Source organism: Rhea americana, unplaced genomic scaffold, assembly GCF_003343005.1.
Source record: "Rhea americana isolate MKP2758 unplaced genomic scaffold, rheAme1 scaffold_36, whole genome shotgun sequence".
Lineage (NCBI taxonomy): Eukaryota > Metazoa > Chordata > Aves > Rheiformes > Rheidae > Rhea > Rhea americana.
In genome coordinates, this window is record NW_028186490.1 from 3,755,352 (window position 1) to 3,772,134 (window position 16,783).

The 16,783-nt window shown below is 34.5% G+C and overlaps 1 protein-coding gene across 8 annotated transcripts in view; it reads right to left on the reverse strand.

Moving 5' to 3' along the window:
- KCNMA1 (potassium calcium-activated channel subfamily M alpha 1) overlaps nucleotides 1-16,783 on the reverse strand; it is a 516,194-nt gene that overhangs the window by 189,158 nt on the left and 310,253 nt on the right. For all 8 annotated transcript variants that reach the window (XM_085312304.1, XM_085312302.1, XM_085312303.1 and 5 more), the window contains one exon: nucleotides 16,369-16,480. In XM_085312304.1, the coding sequence (XP_085168430.1) occupies nucleotides 16,369-16,480 (112 nt within the window). The remainder of the gene's footprint in view (nucleotides 1-16,368; nucleotides 16,481-16,783) is intronic.

Below are 16,783 nucleotides of genomic sequence, written 5' to 3' on the forward strand. Positions count from 1 at the left end.
TTAAGGATGTAGGTGTGAAATTCCAAGGAAAGCAAAGATCATGGGTTTTTTTTTTCCACTTTTTTAGGATATAGCTGTCACACAGATCCATATACTATTCACCAGTATCCCTTACTTCACCCCATGCTAGTATTAAAAAAAGGGTCTTAATCTATTCAGTGTTATATCCTGATTAAATACAAAGTCTGAGGCCTGGAGGTTTTAATTCAGCATTGAAGCTGAATGAAGAATAAGCCCAGGAAAGGGAGCAGCATTTAAGGCTCCTCTCTTCAAACTCATTTCAGATGRAAAACATCTGTAATCTGCCTGTTGATATGCCAGTTCTCAGGGAGTTTCTCGTGCACGTAAAGACTTGCAACAATAGACCAGATGACTAACTCAATATAAATTACCAAACAACTAATAATAGACAGTGAAATTTCCATATATTATCAGACTAGATTAGAATTCACTTCTAGAAAAAAGTCCAATTCCAACGTTTTCCTAGAAGAAACCCTTCTCCTAAATCTGAATGCATCATTTGCTATTTTCTGCTGATTGCAACATATTTCTCATATTACAAGTCATCCATCTTCCATGCACTTGTGTACCATCTTCTACAGATGGATTTCCAAGAGCAGAAGTGAGCATAAGACAATCCAGAAGGACCTAGTTTGTTTCTTTTTTTCTTTTTTTTTTTTTTTTTTCCTACTCTCCTTACTTTTACAGTGCTGTTATCCACACTTTGCCCCTAGGAAGTACAAAGAGGAAGGCAAGTATAAGAACTCAGTGTTAATAAGGAGTTTAATAGAAAATTAAAGTTGGAAGCAGCCCAAACAGCCCATCTCCTTTGAAAATTATCCCACTTCATTTGACTTGTATTTGCATTATTTTAAAATGTGTAATGTCCACTGACTGCCACTCCATCATGATATATTGCCTGCCAACTAACCATTATAAACCCCACTCTTTTCTAAATCCCTATTGSCCCAACCACACATCTAGCCACTACTAAACACACAATTAAGTATACTTCAACATAAGTATCTCATATAATTTTGCTTTAATTATATATAAACAATATACATATACAAAATTTTTAAAAATATTTAAACAAAATGTATGTTCCATACAAAATTTAACTTAAAAGTAGTGAATTAATATATGATTTCTTAGGTATTTATTTTAATTATTACATAATCAATCATTTACATATGTAAATAAAAAGTGAACTTTTAATATGATAACTATCACCTACAGCAGCCTTTATGTAATAGAGTCCTGGTAAGAATACCTATARGACTTAGAATGTCAATAGCAGCAATGGAAGTTGGAAGCTGAATGAAAAAGGGTTGCAAAGGTTCAGTTCAGGAAGAAGAATAAATATGAAGGTTGTGAAAAAGGCAGAAAGAAAATCCACTTGAATGGTATTAATATTTTATATATTAATCCTATTGTGATTACTTCCCCTAGTGGCATAAACCTGAAGAGGCATTATATCCTCAGAACTTCACTGACTCACTTGACTTATTTCAGAGAACAGGATATTATATAAAAGCATTCCACCTCAGAATTAAAATTAGAAGTTAGCAAACTGATACAATTTGAAAATAAAATTCACTCTGATAACACACAGTGTAAATGTACTCTGGCACTTAAATTAYAGGTAGCTTCTAGTGATAAAGCCCTTTCTGCTAGGTTATGGGGATAYGCACGCCAAGTCTAGCATCACTTGAAATTATTCTACTTCTAGAATACATATGATGATAATAGATGAAATTATTGCACGTGACATGGAACATATCATACCCAAGGGGCTCGACTGAGGATAGAGGAGACTGTCAGCGGCCACTGGATGCAAAGTGATTAGAAAAGAACTGGTGCATCTCTGCAGTACAGTATGAGCACATACATAGTAGGAATTCACATGTGCAGCTACGAAGGAAAATGTTCTGCGCAATAAGGAGCTGTTTGAAGAAAAACACAAGGAGCAGTAGAGAAGACAACAAAAACTGATCATTTGTTTATACTGAGCAGTAGAGTAACTGGAGGAATAATGAATAAATAACCATTGGAGAGATTTGAGTACATCAACAGAGTAAGTATTTTGCTCTCAGTGACATTTGTTTATGAGAGACAACAATATTTTCCGTTTTACTATGCAGATTATCATCTTCAGATATTGTAACTTGCATGCAAAAACTCTTGCAGAGAAACCTGACACTTTAAATAGTAGATTGCCAATTAATTTCAGCTAAGCCTCCATACAGTGATACTAAGATATTGTTTTTAATAGAACCAGCACTCCTTATATGAGAATGCTAAAGAAAATGCTGTGTACTAGAGCTGTCTCTACACAGCACACTTTCATCTGCTTTACTCTGCAGAAGCTAATTTGCAAAGAAAACAAAACAATTTCCCTGCATAAATGACCTGTAAACAAACAGGAAAAGTAGATTTAGAAAATAATCAGAATATTTCACACAAAAATCAGAATGTTTCACACAAAAATATTACTTATTTAGAAAAAAAACATTTTTGTAAGTTAAAATGCTTTTGTAAAAAATTAATAGGAGCACTATTCTAATTTTCATCTTTATCTGTCATCTGTTGTATCTGGACTAGCATCAAAGAGCTGCTAAGTCAAATAGGCTGCCTATCCAATATTTCTGCTTCTGACCTGAAGTAGCAGGAAGGAAGGTTTTATAAGAAATCATATTTTTGGCAGAATGCCTGCGCAATTTTGAAGACAAGATGAGCTTAGATAATTGGAACATAAAAACCACCAAGAAAATCCAAATTCTGTGGCTTTGTATCCCTTTATAGCTATCAAATCACAGAAGTAATATAGGTAGATAGATTTACAGAGCAAAATGTTTCATAACTAATGTAAGCCTGTGTGTATTGTTATGGTATTACTATGGTACACCTACAAATGCCCTGTGATGATTTGTTCAAAAAGAATTAAAAACTAAATGCCTAAGTGAAAAGAAGGCATTCCAAATCTTAATTGCAGCTAATTTAACAGTGTTCCATTTTAAAAAAGTTTCCTGAACAGAAGAACCTGGGAAAAGCAGCAGAAAGATTCAAAACCACTTAGATCTAAAGAACAACCAAATACTGCCCTCTAAGCATCATTAGCTTTATTAGTAGAGACTTCCTGGCAGGTTGTCCGGTACAGCACTGCAGTATAAGTTGTTATGGTGAAGTCAATAACTTCAGAGACACCTTTGTGATGCAGAGAAATGCTCTTCCATTTATTGAACAGATATACGTATTTCCTCTGCTTTGTTTTTATTTTATTATTTAAAATTTGAGATAGCATGCAACTAAATACTGCTACAGGTGACACCAAGGTTAATGAATGCCAAATGYCTGGGGGCCAGTAGTGAATCAGGAATAAGCCCTGCATAATGTGAGTGTGCACCTTTCAAATATAGAAGTACCAGAGATCCTTCGGCGTTCAAAAATTGGTGTGAAACAGGTGGCAAAACATGAAAGATAAAGCAATACTTTTTTTCTTGACTTGGTTCAAAAGAGTATGAAACTCTAGCAGATGGTAAAAATATCCTACACAAGCTCAGAAAAAGCCTTAGATAAAGTAGCTAGAACAACACTTTTCTGCGTATGTCAAATTTTCCTTCTCCACATCTCATGTGACACTATGTATAGCATCACTGAGTTTTGAAATTACAAAATAGTGTATCAAGCAACAGACAGAGGAGGAAGGAAGCACTGTGGCAAGTTGCTACGCATCTGCACTTACAAGAGCAGTGAGAATCTTCACTCAGTACTCTCTTGGCTTTCCCTTGATCCATATACACACCACCACTAATCAATTCAAAATAAGGTCTCTTTCTGAACTGGTCCCAATATGGTCAGGCCTTGGTTCAGAAAGAAGCATCTCTTTGCAGTACTAGTTGTATGGGAAAATGCAGAAGAAAATTAAATGCAGACTGAAAATCAAATGCAGCGTAACTTGCTTGAAAATGCCTGTAATTCCATCAAAATATTTCTGAGGGCATCATAAACCACGTGAGAAAGGTAATGATTTATGATTTGTCAAAACTTCCCTTTAACATTTACAATTTACTGTCTAGTGTAGAGAGTCTTATTTTTTCCTTCCTTATTAACTTCCAGCTAACTTAGGGTAATAACTTTTACTGAAATCTGCATTGTGCCCCAATTCTGGAGTTTTGATAGACAAAAAGGAAAAGATTTGAACATGGAGATCTACAATCAGGTGTTGGAACTTCACTTACGTGAAACYACAATTTTAAATAAAAATTTTGACAAGAGAACAACAAAAAGGAGTCATGTTTTCATGTTAAGATGTTGCAAAACAGTGCATATCAATTGTCTGCATTGTAGAAAACAAAGTATGTGAAAAATTCTAACCTTGTCACAAAAGCATTTCTATTGATAACCTTCTGAAGCCAGCATTATGCTTGTTCCTAGAAATAAAATTCCTTTTCTGTTTGAGAAACTATGTCTGTATAAAGAATTGGTCAAGTTAGAACAGATTTATACATCAAAATATGCTGAAGAATAATTAAACAGTCATAATGAAGATCTGTGAAGAAGCTCTTTCCAAGTACTAGCACCTAAAGTCTTCAAAAATACWCTTCAAAGTATGTGTGGGAAAGTAAAATTACTTTTCCACACTCAGGACAAGTAATACCTTAACCAGAAGTAGAGGCTTCCTCCATTGTCTTTCCTCTGTGATGAATAAATTCTCCTGACAACCGAACCACTTTTTTCTCAGTGAATCAAGATTGATAACATTGAAAACATTTGTAGTTTCTAGGCGTATTAAGAACACTAGTGAAACAACTTTCAACCTTTATTTTTTCATTAACAATTCAATAAGATTACTTGCAGTGTACAAGTAGTCACCCTAGTAATTCTACAACGTTTCAACTCGGTGACTAAAAACACACACACAAAAAATAAATAAATAAATAAAATAAAAAAAATAAAAAAAAGCAGAATCAAATCTGTTCTCCCAGAATATATACCCAAGCAAAACTGAAGACTATTTTATAGATAACCWTTCTTTACAGACTTAATAGAACAACCAGCTCTGTGTATCACTCTTTATGGATAACAAAGAAAATAGTACACAGATAAAACAATCAACCAGTCTGTACTCAGAAGCATGACTTTTGGATCAGATCCATTTCCAGCTGAAAGGCTCTGAGTGGGACTTTTAACAGAGCTGACTAGCTCAAGAACAACTGCAGATTTTAGAATGGCTTCTGAATAAATGAGAACTTTTTCTATAGTGAAGCTGGATAAAGAAATAAAAGGCTATAAGTAGTCTATAYTGGATAGAAAAATTACCTAGTTCAGTAGTGACTGCAGCCCTGTTATTCATAAGTGCATTTTGAGGAGAAAAATGTATATATGCTGCTGCATATATGATTCTATCACCCCAGTCCAGTGAAACATTAGAACTTGTAAAATTTTAATTTTTTGATATTTAATGCCACAAAAATCATTGCCAAACCAATGGGTAACTTCATTAGAAAAGTTCAGAAATCCTTTGAAAGGAGGGATTCTCTGCACGTATGCACCCTGTGGAGCATGAAGGGAATAAGGATTTCATTAGACATTGAAAGCTGGATAAACTACGTTGCAAGGAACAGCAGTAACTGCACTAGGCAAGAAAGAATAACAAATAGCAAGTAAGAGAACAGAAGGAAACATTTTTGAATCCTATCTGTGTTAAGAGCTATCTGAAGCAAAGAGTACTCAAAAGACTGTTATTCCCTGTATGCTGTTTCAGTAAGTAATATTCGTGGCCAAAGTGAGCTCTGTGAGAAGACCAAGAGACAGAGAACAAGTCTCTCTCTCTGAGAAATTGCCAGTAACAAGGAAGGAGAAAAGCAGAGGAAAGAGGTAGGACATGTTGTGGTTTGATAGGTCCAGCAAAGAAAGGAAGAAGCTACAAAGAAACATACCTTAAACTCAGAACATTCCAAAAAGTAATGAACTTATCCTCATAAAATAAAGGCAACATCTGCTGAGTAGACCATGCAAATGTTTTGACAGATTTTTTATATAATGCTTTAGTCCTAATAACAATATCGTGCTTTTTGAAAGCTCCTGTCTCACTGATTAAATTCACATGGTTAGGAGAAAGACATACTGATGGTGAACTGAACAYCTGCCTCTTGGAAAAATTAACATGAATCAATCGGAAATCTCAGGGAAAGTGGGGCTTAATAACTTGAGAGATCTGTTCTTCAGATGACCTCGTAAGTATGAGGGGTACTGTAGGACCTAACACTGGTTACAGATGGGAAATCTCTCTAGTACAGACACGGAGAGGACTGCAAGGCACCAACCTGTCAGAAAGAATCAGAACCAGGATGAAAAGGAAGTACAGAACCCATTCAAAAAATAAATAAAGAAAAGGAAAGAAAGAAAGAAAGAGAAAAAGAAGAAAGAAAGAAAAAAAAAGAAAAAGAAAAAGAGAGAAAGAGAGTCTCTGGTGAGTACATTACCAGCAGTGCTCACATGAGCATGGTAATTTGTTTGAGGAGAGTGACTGAAGAAAATTGTTATGTTTGGAAGACAGTGTCTATAAAAAGCTGAATGAACTATTAAAAGATAACTGAAAGGATATAATGATCTGGTTTTTACAAGCATCCAGGCTCAGTTGAAATACTCAAGTTCAGGGCTTTCTGATATTCAGTAAGAATAGCCACAAGATGAACTTCAGAGACTCCTCTGGAATACCTAACTACTAATCTTTCTAGCAAGATCTCAATTCCCTTTATATTCCTTTCAGTTTCACTGAGATTTGCTTTATGACTAATTCATTCTTACAGAAAGGTCAAGAGAGATGTAGTTAGTTGTATTTTTTTGATTACTTAAACTGTATGATACATCTTTTCTTAATTCTGCATAAACCAAGTCTCATGCACCAGAGCACACTAGCCAATCAGTATTGCGTTAATGAGAAATCCATGAACATCTCATAGGGTTTACACCAGGGCTTAGAAGGCAGAAGTGACTCTTTAGATTGTGTTGCAGAAGTTAGAGACTTAGAAATACGTAAAGAATCAAAGCTCAAAAGTAGTCACTAGAGATCATAAAACTTATGCCAAAATTACCAGAGTATAAGCTCTCATCTTCTAGGTAGAYGTAAGGACTTCTGATTTGGAGTTTAAACAGATATTTATTATATTACTGTTAATAAAGTGCAAACACTAAGCACTGAAAATACAAAGATGTTGAAAAGTACTTGAATAAATCACACTCCGGAACAACATYACTCAGATTCAAGATATTAAGAAAACAGCTACCAGGAAACCAGTAGAAGACGATGTCAGAGAAAATAAATCTGCTGGGTAACTCATTTCCATCAGACACAAAAGAATGAAGCAGCATTCATCAGGGCCAGAAGGAGTGTGTAATATATAACYGTTAGACAGGAACAGCATCATAATCTAGATGTTTCCAACAGACAGTAAGAAAACCGTGTAAGACCTTCTGAGATCAAATGGTCAAAGGAGAAGAGTAAAGAACCTTCTTACAGACAGGTACTGGAAAATCTGCAATTGTCACACTTTCAAACTCAGAAATCTCCTACTAGCTCAGTAGCATAGMTATACTTGCTATGGATTCTGTACTACGATAGATGGAATGTCTGCAAGGAACTGTATAGGTTAACACGTTGTCTTGGAGCCAAGACAAGAAATTTTTCAAATGACTCTTACAGATAAGAATCCACCAGGCAAATAAGAATTTTCCAGTGATCTTTCATATTGCCATTCAGAATAGAGTGCAGGCTGGTTAAAGGTTGTAGATAGCTCAGAAAATGTGGAAGACATCTGAGTACGAAGAATATGCAATGATATATTTTTGGACATTTTAAACAGCACTTTAAATGTCGCTCATGCAAAGGAATAAAGAAATCCAGAAGAAAGTATAAGTGAATCCCAGAGTGCTTAAGCAGTGTGAGAGACAGGGTTTTGTTCTTGYGGAACACAACACACACTGCACAATTTTATAGCCTTCATTTCAACAGAAGGGTCTTAATCTCAGTTTGAAAGGCGACTAAATCCATCAGAGGACCCCAAGAGTTGTTAGAAAGTAATAAAACTGATAATAAAGCAAAGGATGAAAAGAAAAACATGGCAGTGCCTTTCACAGCAAATCTAGATGCTGAGATGTTCAAATCTAATCTATTTTGATTAGACAAGCAGAGACATGAAGAGAAGAAAATTACATAATATCTCAAACAAAAATGCAAGGCATTTAGGTAATAAATAAGAGGAAAGGTAATGACTTATGTTTCAGCATAAATTCAATATTTTTGATAATATTTTACTTTCACTATCCTAGCAGGAGTATGACTTAACAAAATATGAATGAGACAGTAAAAATCAATTATTATTAACTACTTAGAATTTTGTAGAGATGGAGTATCGGTCTACAGAAAAATGTCATTTTATGTCTCTGAATCATTAAATTTGACAGACAATGATCATTAATGTTTATGGATCAGTATCCAAAAGAAAAGTAATGAGAKAGAACACTAGCCAATAGACCATTAGGGCAGATAATTCAATGTCTACCTCCTCAAGCACTTCTCTATAATGTATAGGGARAAAAAGAAGATTGTGTTACACCATGGAAGTGTCGATCTGAAAGATATATGCTGAAGAGTGGTAAGATACCTTCAGAAGTTCTAAACATTATAACCACAACAACATACTAAGAGTACATCATTCAAGAGAGGGGCTGCATCTATGACTTCATCTTGGCATACAAGGAAAAACTAATTACTGAATTCCAATTTAGGCTTCCTAAAAGAAAATATTGATTGCATATGCTGTGCATGAATGTAACAGAAGTCCAAAAAAGGTAAATATATTTTTTATTTTAAAAGGYCAATTGTCAAAAAAATGTTCATGAACTATATTAGCCAATAGCATTAAGGACTTCACTGCATATTGCAAATAAAAGACATTTTATCTGTATTATTCTGTCTCTAGGGGTATGCAGACATTTTACTAATACAGCAGAAAAGGCAGAAATATTCCATACTTGTTTTATTTTATAGTTGAGTAAAGCAAAGTGGTGCAGCTATATCACATAATGATGGTATGTTTGCCTTCCTAAAGTGACTAGAGAGAATGTTAAACATATCCGTTTAAGCCAAATATTTYTATGTCATCATGTCTGGATAACTCACATTCAGCAGTTTTTAAAATTATTTAAAGAGCTCTGAGGACTACTAAACACTGATTTTCAATGAGTCTGGCAAATACAGTCTAGAGAAGTGCCAGCAATCAATAAGAAAGTTAATTCAGCATGTTTAAAAATTAACTATCAGTCTGGTATCAATCYCAGACAAAACAAGGAATTCTATTACTAAGTAATTAAGAGGTTAAAGATAATGAAAAAGTATGCATTTTAGAAAAACTGAACCTATCTCACTAGCTTTTCCRTTACATTTGTTTGAGGGATAAAGCTAAAAATAATGATGCAATTTACTTAAACATCTATGAGAAATTTGACATAGTGCTGCACAAAATTTTCAGAAAATGTATCATGGATATAACACTAYTGTAACTCACATTATAACACTCATWAAATGGACTAAAACTCATTGAGTCTTGAAACAGATCAGGCATGTTTTCCATGGGKAGTCTTGTCAGAATGGGTTCCTGACCCCACATTGTCTAATACTTCTGTTAATAATCTGGGGGAAAATATCTATGCTAATAGAGTTAACAGATGGTRACTAAAGCATGTAATGCTTAAAAATGAAGAGGACAGGCTAGTGACAAAAAGGATTTGGGATCATGTCAAAAGAAGCGTGGCAGTAATCTATATGCAATAGGTATATATATTTATGGGTATTTCATATCATCTTCGTTTAAGGGTAATTCAAGACTGGATTTTTTTTTAACAGTAAAAATGCATTCTTGTTCAAATAAGTCGTAACTCTCAGAAGGAGACAGGAAGAGGAGATATGCAAGAGGCTGAAGTAGTCCATTGCTCCGACCATACAAACTAGGAATCATGGTCAGCTTTTAATTACAGCAATAAAACTGGTATTACCTCTAATRTTAACTTGCTCCTCAACATTCAGATAGTGTGATTGCCTTGGGGCCTAGCCTGCCACCCATCCACCCAGGAAAAGACAAATTTAGGATAAGATCCCCTCCTACCTACACCATGTCTAGTCAAAGTGGACTAGAAATCRGAATAAATTCAGGGTCAATTCTCTATGCACTGTGAGTACCATTTAGTGATAGACTGTGAATAGAAGACAACTTAAATTATCCAATTTACTTTGTACTGGAAGCGGTGGAGAAGCAATCACAGCTTTTACCAATRTCAGCTAGAAGATAAGAACTAATGACACTTGAGAACAATACTGTCTATTTCTCCTCTCCTCCAGTATCTTTTGGCTAACTTACCTGATGCTTAATCAATGGATCAAAGAGAGGGAGAAGCATTTTTTCCCATTTGCATGTAACAACGTTCATCAGAATCCATCATGGATATTACTGTAAGTGTRTATTTCCAATAGTATTGTACCAACAAAAAAACCTATTGTAAAATATCATTCTTCCTGATAACCTGTCAGAGCTCTAAGAAACCTAGACTGATTAAGGTATCTAAAAGAAAGCAAAATTCTTGTTTTCTACATAACACAAACATGATGCAGTCCTTTCAATGAATTATTGTTGCCAAACGACAACGCGAAGAGCATTCAGACTGATTTTCATTGAAAATTCTCATACTTGTTTGAAGATATTTGAAGTATATGAACAACTGATATAATACAGGTGAGTTCACATGCATATATGCAAAAAATACAAWTTTCTTATAACACTTAGCAGAATTTACCGTCCATTACATATGAAATAATTTATACCGCAAATAAAATAACATGGTATGCTTTGAAGTTGTACAAAATACACTACCTTTGTAAAAAAAAATTGCCCTGAAAAGATATTATTGTATAATTTGGATGTATATTCAAAGCTTTTGCCAATAGATGGCAGAAATGCACAATACTAAACCAACAAAAACACAAAATGATTTCAAATTTATGATGCTAAGAAAGGGTTTTGACACCTGTAGATGTATCAACAGACAGGAAATGATATTAAGGTTTTGGAATGTGTAATTCCTCTATCTCACTGATAACACTACAATTTAAATTTCAGAGCACTTCTTTATACCACTAAAATTAAGGTACTGCGCAAAGTTTCATTAAAGTGTACACATTTTCCAAAACGTACAAAAAGTTCTGAGAATTCAAATATGGTTTCAAGCAGAATTGTTTTGTGGTGCTTATATATGTCAAAAAGTCTAAGGGTTTTGAAAGAGATGTGGTTTTCCGTGTCTGTTTTCCCTATACAAATTTGTAACTAACAGCAGTTACTTCATCTTGAAATACACTTGTTGGATGGCGCATTTGCGCTATCAGTTTAAGCCTCCTGAATCAGTCACACTGTTTTTCCTCTAACCTCGTCTCTCTCTTTCCCTTAACTACAGTGGCAAACTAGTTTCATCCTCTGCATCACAAAACTAGCTGCCTACAAGACACATTGCAAGCACTTTTCACAGACCAGAAAGAGATACTGCTAAAGAGTCAGATACAAAAGGACCTGAGATGTCTGGAATGGGGCTTAGRCAGAATTTCAGCAAGGAGTGGAAAGACAGATTCCCTCTCTTACTTAGGTACACTAACCACCATACAAAGAGAATCCTTCCCTGTGCTGTGCATGTGTCAGTGTGCGTATTCTTTGCCTTCTCCTTCCCGCTGTAAATCTTGAATTATTTTCTGAAAAATAGTATGGTGTCAACAGTAGCTGCTTAGACTAAAGGGAATGTCAGGGCAGAAGGGTGATGGTAAAACCTTCCTGACAGTACAGTGTTTTACTATTCAGTTTCTAGCACTTGAGATTTTGAACAGCAGGACAGACCAAGCACAGAAAGAATATGGTCAGGAAAAGGAAACTGTTGGTTTAATAGATGTTTTCCATCTTTGACTACTGTGATTTAACGATAAATGAGAGAATATCAAATCAATATAATTTTTATGTTCACTTAAATAACTGTAGTCTTAAGGCTGATTGTTCCTAAGCCACGTGTGCTTGCAAACATGAAGCCTAGATTCTATTTTACTTAATCTTCCTCTATCAATACCATCCTGTCAAGGTAATTTATTCCAAGACAGTTTGCTCATAAAAATCAGTATTTTCTTTTTCATAAGCATACAAGTGCACGAACAAAAGTTAATTCAGTTATGTAAAGTGCCTTTGCCACCACAGAAGATAAAATAACAWTTTTAAATGGCATACAGAAGGTTTGTAAATTATTAGTGAACATGACTGGAAGATAGCCATGTTTTGCAGGACTCCAGCCTAGTAGACTGCAAACTATCCAAAGAAAAGATTTGATAATCTAAAAGTTAGCTGTGATACTCAGACCAGGACTTCATTGTATTAAAAAACCTGGTATTAGCACAGCATCACCTCTCTCACCGCAAATTCTTTGTTTTCATGCAAAAAATACATTTGCAGTCTACMTTCACTTTGACTGTAAAAACAATATCCACACTCACCATTGCACTGATATCATTTGGTTGAAATTAATGGTCAAAATTACCTGTAAAATCTTTAGAACAAGAAACTCCATCTTTTCCATTATCATTCTTCCCTTGGGAAGATTCTCTCTACTCCAAAGAAGCCTGCACTTGAAGTGGAGAATTATCCTTCTATCACTACCATCAAATTTCTTGTACAGTTCTGTGCAAGAAATATTTATGATATTATGAAACATACTGTTGGTTTACGTGGAAGTATCTGCACAAATGTTACTGTTGGCAAAACAGTGCTGGAAAAACGTCAGGGGGATCTAGATGCAAATGAGCTTCATCAGGAAAGAGAGATGTTTGTACAGTTTTAAGGCCTAGTCACAGCATAGCAGATACTTACTTCACTGGCTGTTGAAGCAACGTATACCACCGAATTACCTCCAGATTCATTCAAGCTTTCCTCCCTTTCTGTGTTACTCCCCCATTCTTTCAGCAATATAATATGCAGATCATTCCACATGCTAGCAAATCCTTAGAACTGTATTCTGCTCAYGTACTTTTGTTTACAGTACACTAGCAAAAATGATATTCTGGAAATTCTCTCTAAAGATTTGATATTTTTGCAGGTTTTAAGTGCTGTTGTTCCTTCACCTGTACACTGAACAGCAAAAACTCTACCATTCATAGAATCCTTTTGATGGAAAAACATCATGTGATACATTTCACRAACTGAATTATGTTTGCATACTGGAATCTACTTGGAAGATTAAAGCAATATACTTCATGCACAATGACTGAAAATACCTCTCATATACAACACTCTGAGATACAAGAATATGTTTCATGATTAACTGGACTAAAAAAAGAGAGAGGGCAAAGAGGAAATCTTTATGTACTAAGAGTTACATAGTAGCTGAATGGCAGCATTTTTGAACTAAAGTAATAAATGGATGATTACTAACTGGCTTTCCACTATAGTGTGATAAGATGATATATTCAGACCACACATCCTCTCCTGTCTTAAGATTTAGTGATAACGCATTTCTTTGGTTAACCAGGAACGAGTGCTGTATTTCACATCTTTTCACATGCATTTAGCACTCTGCAGATTAAATATAATTCAGAGTTAGAACAGTTTGATTTTTTTTWAAAAAATACACTATTTAAAGTGTGTTTTTATATTTACTTTTCTTGTCAGTTAGCTAAACCAGAGCCATTCCGGCAAAATCAAGAATTCAGGGAGCCACATTCTGGCATGTTTCATTCCCTCTAGTACTTAGAGGAACTCATCACAAATGACTGATATGAATCAATAGCAAAATAAACCTGAAAGACCCTTTCACATTACATTCTAGACAGCTTTATTTTTATATTTAGCCTCSTATATGATCTTGAAATTTATCATTTGTAAATTTAGTCCATAACACACTCCTAAACCTTGCATAGAAGTGTTGGGATACCTCTGAGCCTGCAATATGTTAGATGATACTTGCATTGCCTAACATTAAGCATTTCATAATTACTTGCCTAGTTAGAAGTCTAACCTTCATGTGATCCCTACTTCTACAGGGGCATTTGGAGGAAGAATCAGAACTTACATGTTCTGAATTGTCCTCTGGATAAGCTGCTCTCTTTCTCTCAATTACATAAATNAAAAAAAAAGAAAAGGAAAAAAAAAAAGAAAAGAAAAATTAGGCACCTAAGTACATGTAAGTGATATTGTCCAAATATCCTCCCTTTCCCTCCTCTTCTATTTCTAGTGCTGTGCTGCTACTATATTACTTATAAATATATCCTAAATATTGGGGGCACTCATGCAGAATAAATTTTGCCATCTCTTTAAAGGGTATAAAGGAACAGACAATCATCATTAACATATATTAGTGCATTTGCTTATAAAGTCTTTCATAACAGCATCTCAAATCAATAGTTTGCTGATCTAAGCCACAGCTATGCGAGGAACCCCAATAATCCACTGTGAATTATTTCACTAAGGATGCCTTTCTCAAAAGGTAAAAACTCTAGAAGAGTGGAAGCAGATGCAAAACTCTAGCATTGTAAACATGTCAGTCCTAAGCTGACTACATTAAAAAAAGGAAATTGTCTCAGCAGGTGACGAATTCATCAAAACAATTTGGTCAGAACACAGCTGAAGTGAGACTATAAATAAGAAACCAAGAGAAAGTTACATTGACTTAATTAAGGGAAAGGGAAATCCTTTCAACCCTATAAATAAATGCAAGTACAGTGTTTAACTCTGCCCACAAAATGACATAAATCATGTAACAACTATCCAGCAAAAACTACTAAATGTGCAAGCTCTCTAATTATTCTTGTTGATACTGCTATTTAGATTGCTGTGTCACCATGAGTCAGTCAATGAGGTAGTCACTGTCAAAAACCGTATTCAGCTCAAATTACCGCTCTGAGTTATTTTCTTTTTCCTATTTTTCTCATTTCATACTCCTTTTCTAATGATCCTTTGATTCTAGTTTTTGCTTCACTTTCATTTCCAGTCATTTCAACCTGAAAGTTCTGGGAAATTCTTTAGTATGTCAGATTCAAGGGCAAAAAATACATCCCTCCAATCTACAYAATGCAAAGAATTTGAGACTGAGATGTAGCTGGTGAAATGAGCATTTTTTCCTAAGCAGGAGGGTTTTCCTGTTATTTATATACTTCTTCTCAAATTGATTTCCTGTAATTAACTAACTGTATGACTTATTCTCCTCCAAAAAGCATTACTTAGTTTTACATGCATAATGGAGAAACTGATCATGTAAGGATCTGTAGTGATCTTTTTGGTCTGTTCTATTGCCTTCTTTTTTGGCCTATAAAGGTTAATATGGTTATATATACATTAATCTCTTTTCATACAATACTAAGTCATTCATAATTTTTACATTCTTCTCTTTCTGTAAAAGGTTAAAATTATATTTCTATAAATGATCCTCTGTTTTATTCTCCTTCCATGTAAAACACTTAAGTTGGCCACGATTTTTAGTTTATAGGAACAATCAGTGGCTGTATTTTTTGGAGAAATACAACCTTATATGTTTGTCAAATGGTGTGGTCACATATGTTGGCTAACGAAAATGCACTGCAAATTATGTAATTTTTACACAAATTTTTCACAAATAAAAAATTCAAAATTTGGCCTTAACTTYAAGTAGACAGATATATGCAATTTGCACAAGAAACTTAAAATATCACATTGAAGATGTTCTTTTTTCAGTTTTTCTTTCTTTGTCTGCTCTGCTTTATTTTATATTCCTTTTTATTTGCAGCATATTATTTTCTACTATCTTTTCAGCAATCTTTCCTATGCAAAGGTTACGCCCAGYAATGTCTAAGCAAATCTTCTAAATTTACTATTTCAATTGATCTCAAATTTAGGTATGCTTGTTCAAAATATGAAGAAATTTTGTTGATTCCATTACTGATAATGATTCATGGCAATATAGTTCAATGAATGAATGCTCTGGATTGTCTTCTAAGGTYGCAAAAGCTGGGACAACTACATCAAATACACTGTTTTATAAAAACATCCTCATGTTAGACACTACTTCCAAACTGGAGTTCACCACAAATTTCAGTAGGTGAATTATGTTCATCAGTGAAGAACAAAATGGATTTAGCATGTGCTTTGTCGGACATAACCCACCTGTCTGCTGAATTTTTTGCTGTCCACTGACTACAAAAAATAACATCCTTCTGCTTGCAGGATGCCACAAGATGAAGAAATGCTGTATCAAAATGTGCAAAATTTAAGTATTTTGATAACAGCTATTAAAAGGAAAAACTATTTTACTCACCAAGCCAACTTCTGTTTAAATATACTGACACAAACACTGGAGGAACTGTGAAGAAATCTACTACCGAGTTAACTTCAAGCCAAAACCACAGCTTGTCATTGGCTGCTATGAACTGGAAAAAAAAAGAGGGGAGGGAGGGAAGAAACTGATTATACACACGTTTGTTGCAAGTAGATGCAATGTTTTCTATCTGAAAATTAAACTCCAAAGTTGGTGGAAAATTAACTGATTCTGTTAGATCAGCCCCAAAAAGACAATGGATCTCACCAGAGATAAGTCTGTGTTTTGCATTACTTCATAACCACACTGATATTAAAATGAGAGGTCTAACTAAAGCAACAGAGCATTTATCTGATGAGTTGTAGGATCTGTAGAAAGAACTGYTTTTTGCACATTTATTGACAATTTATCAGTA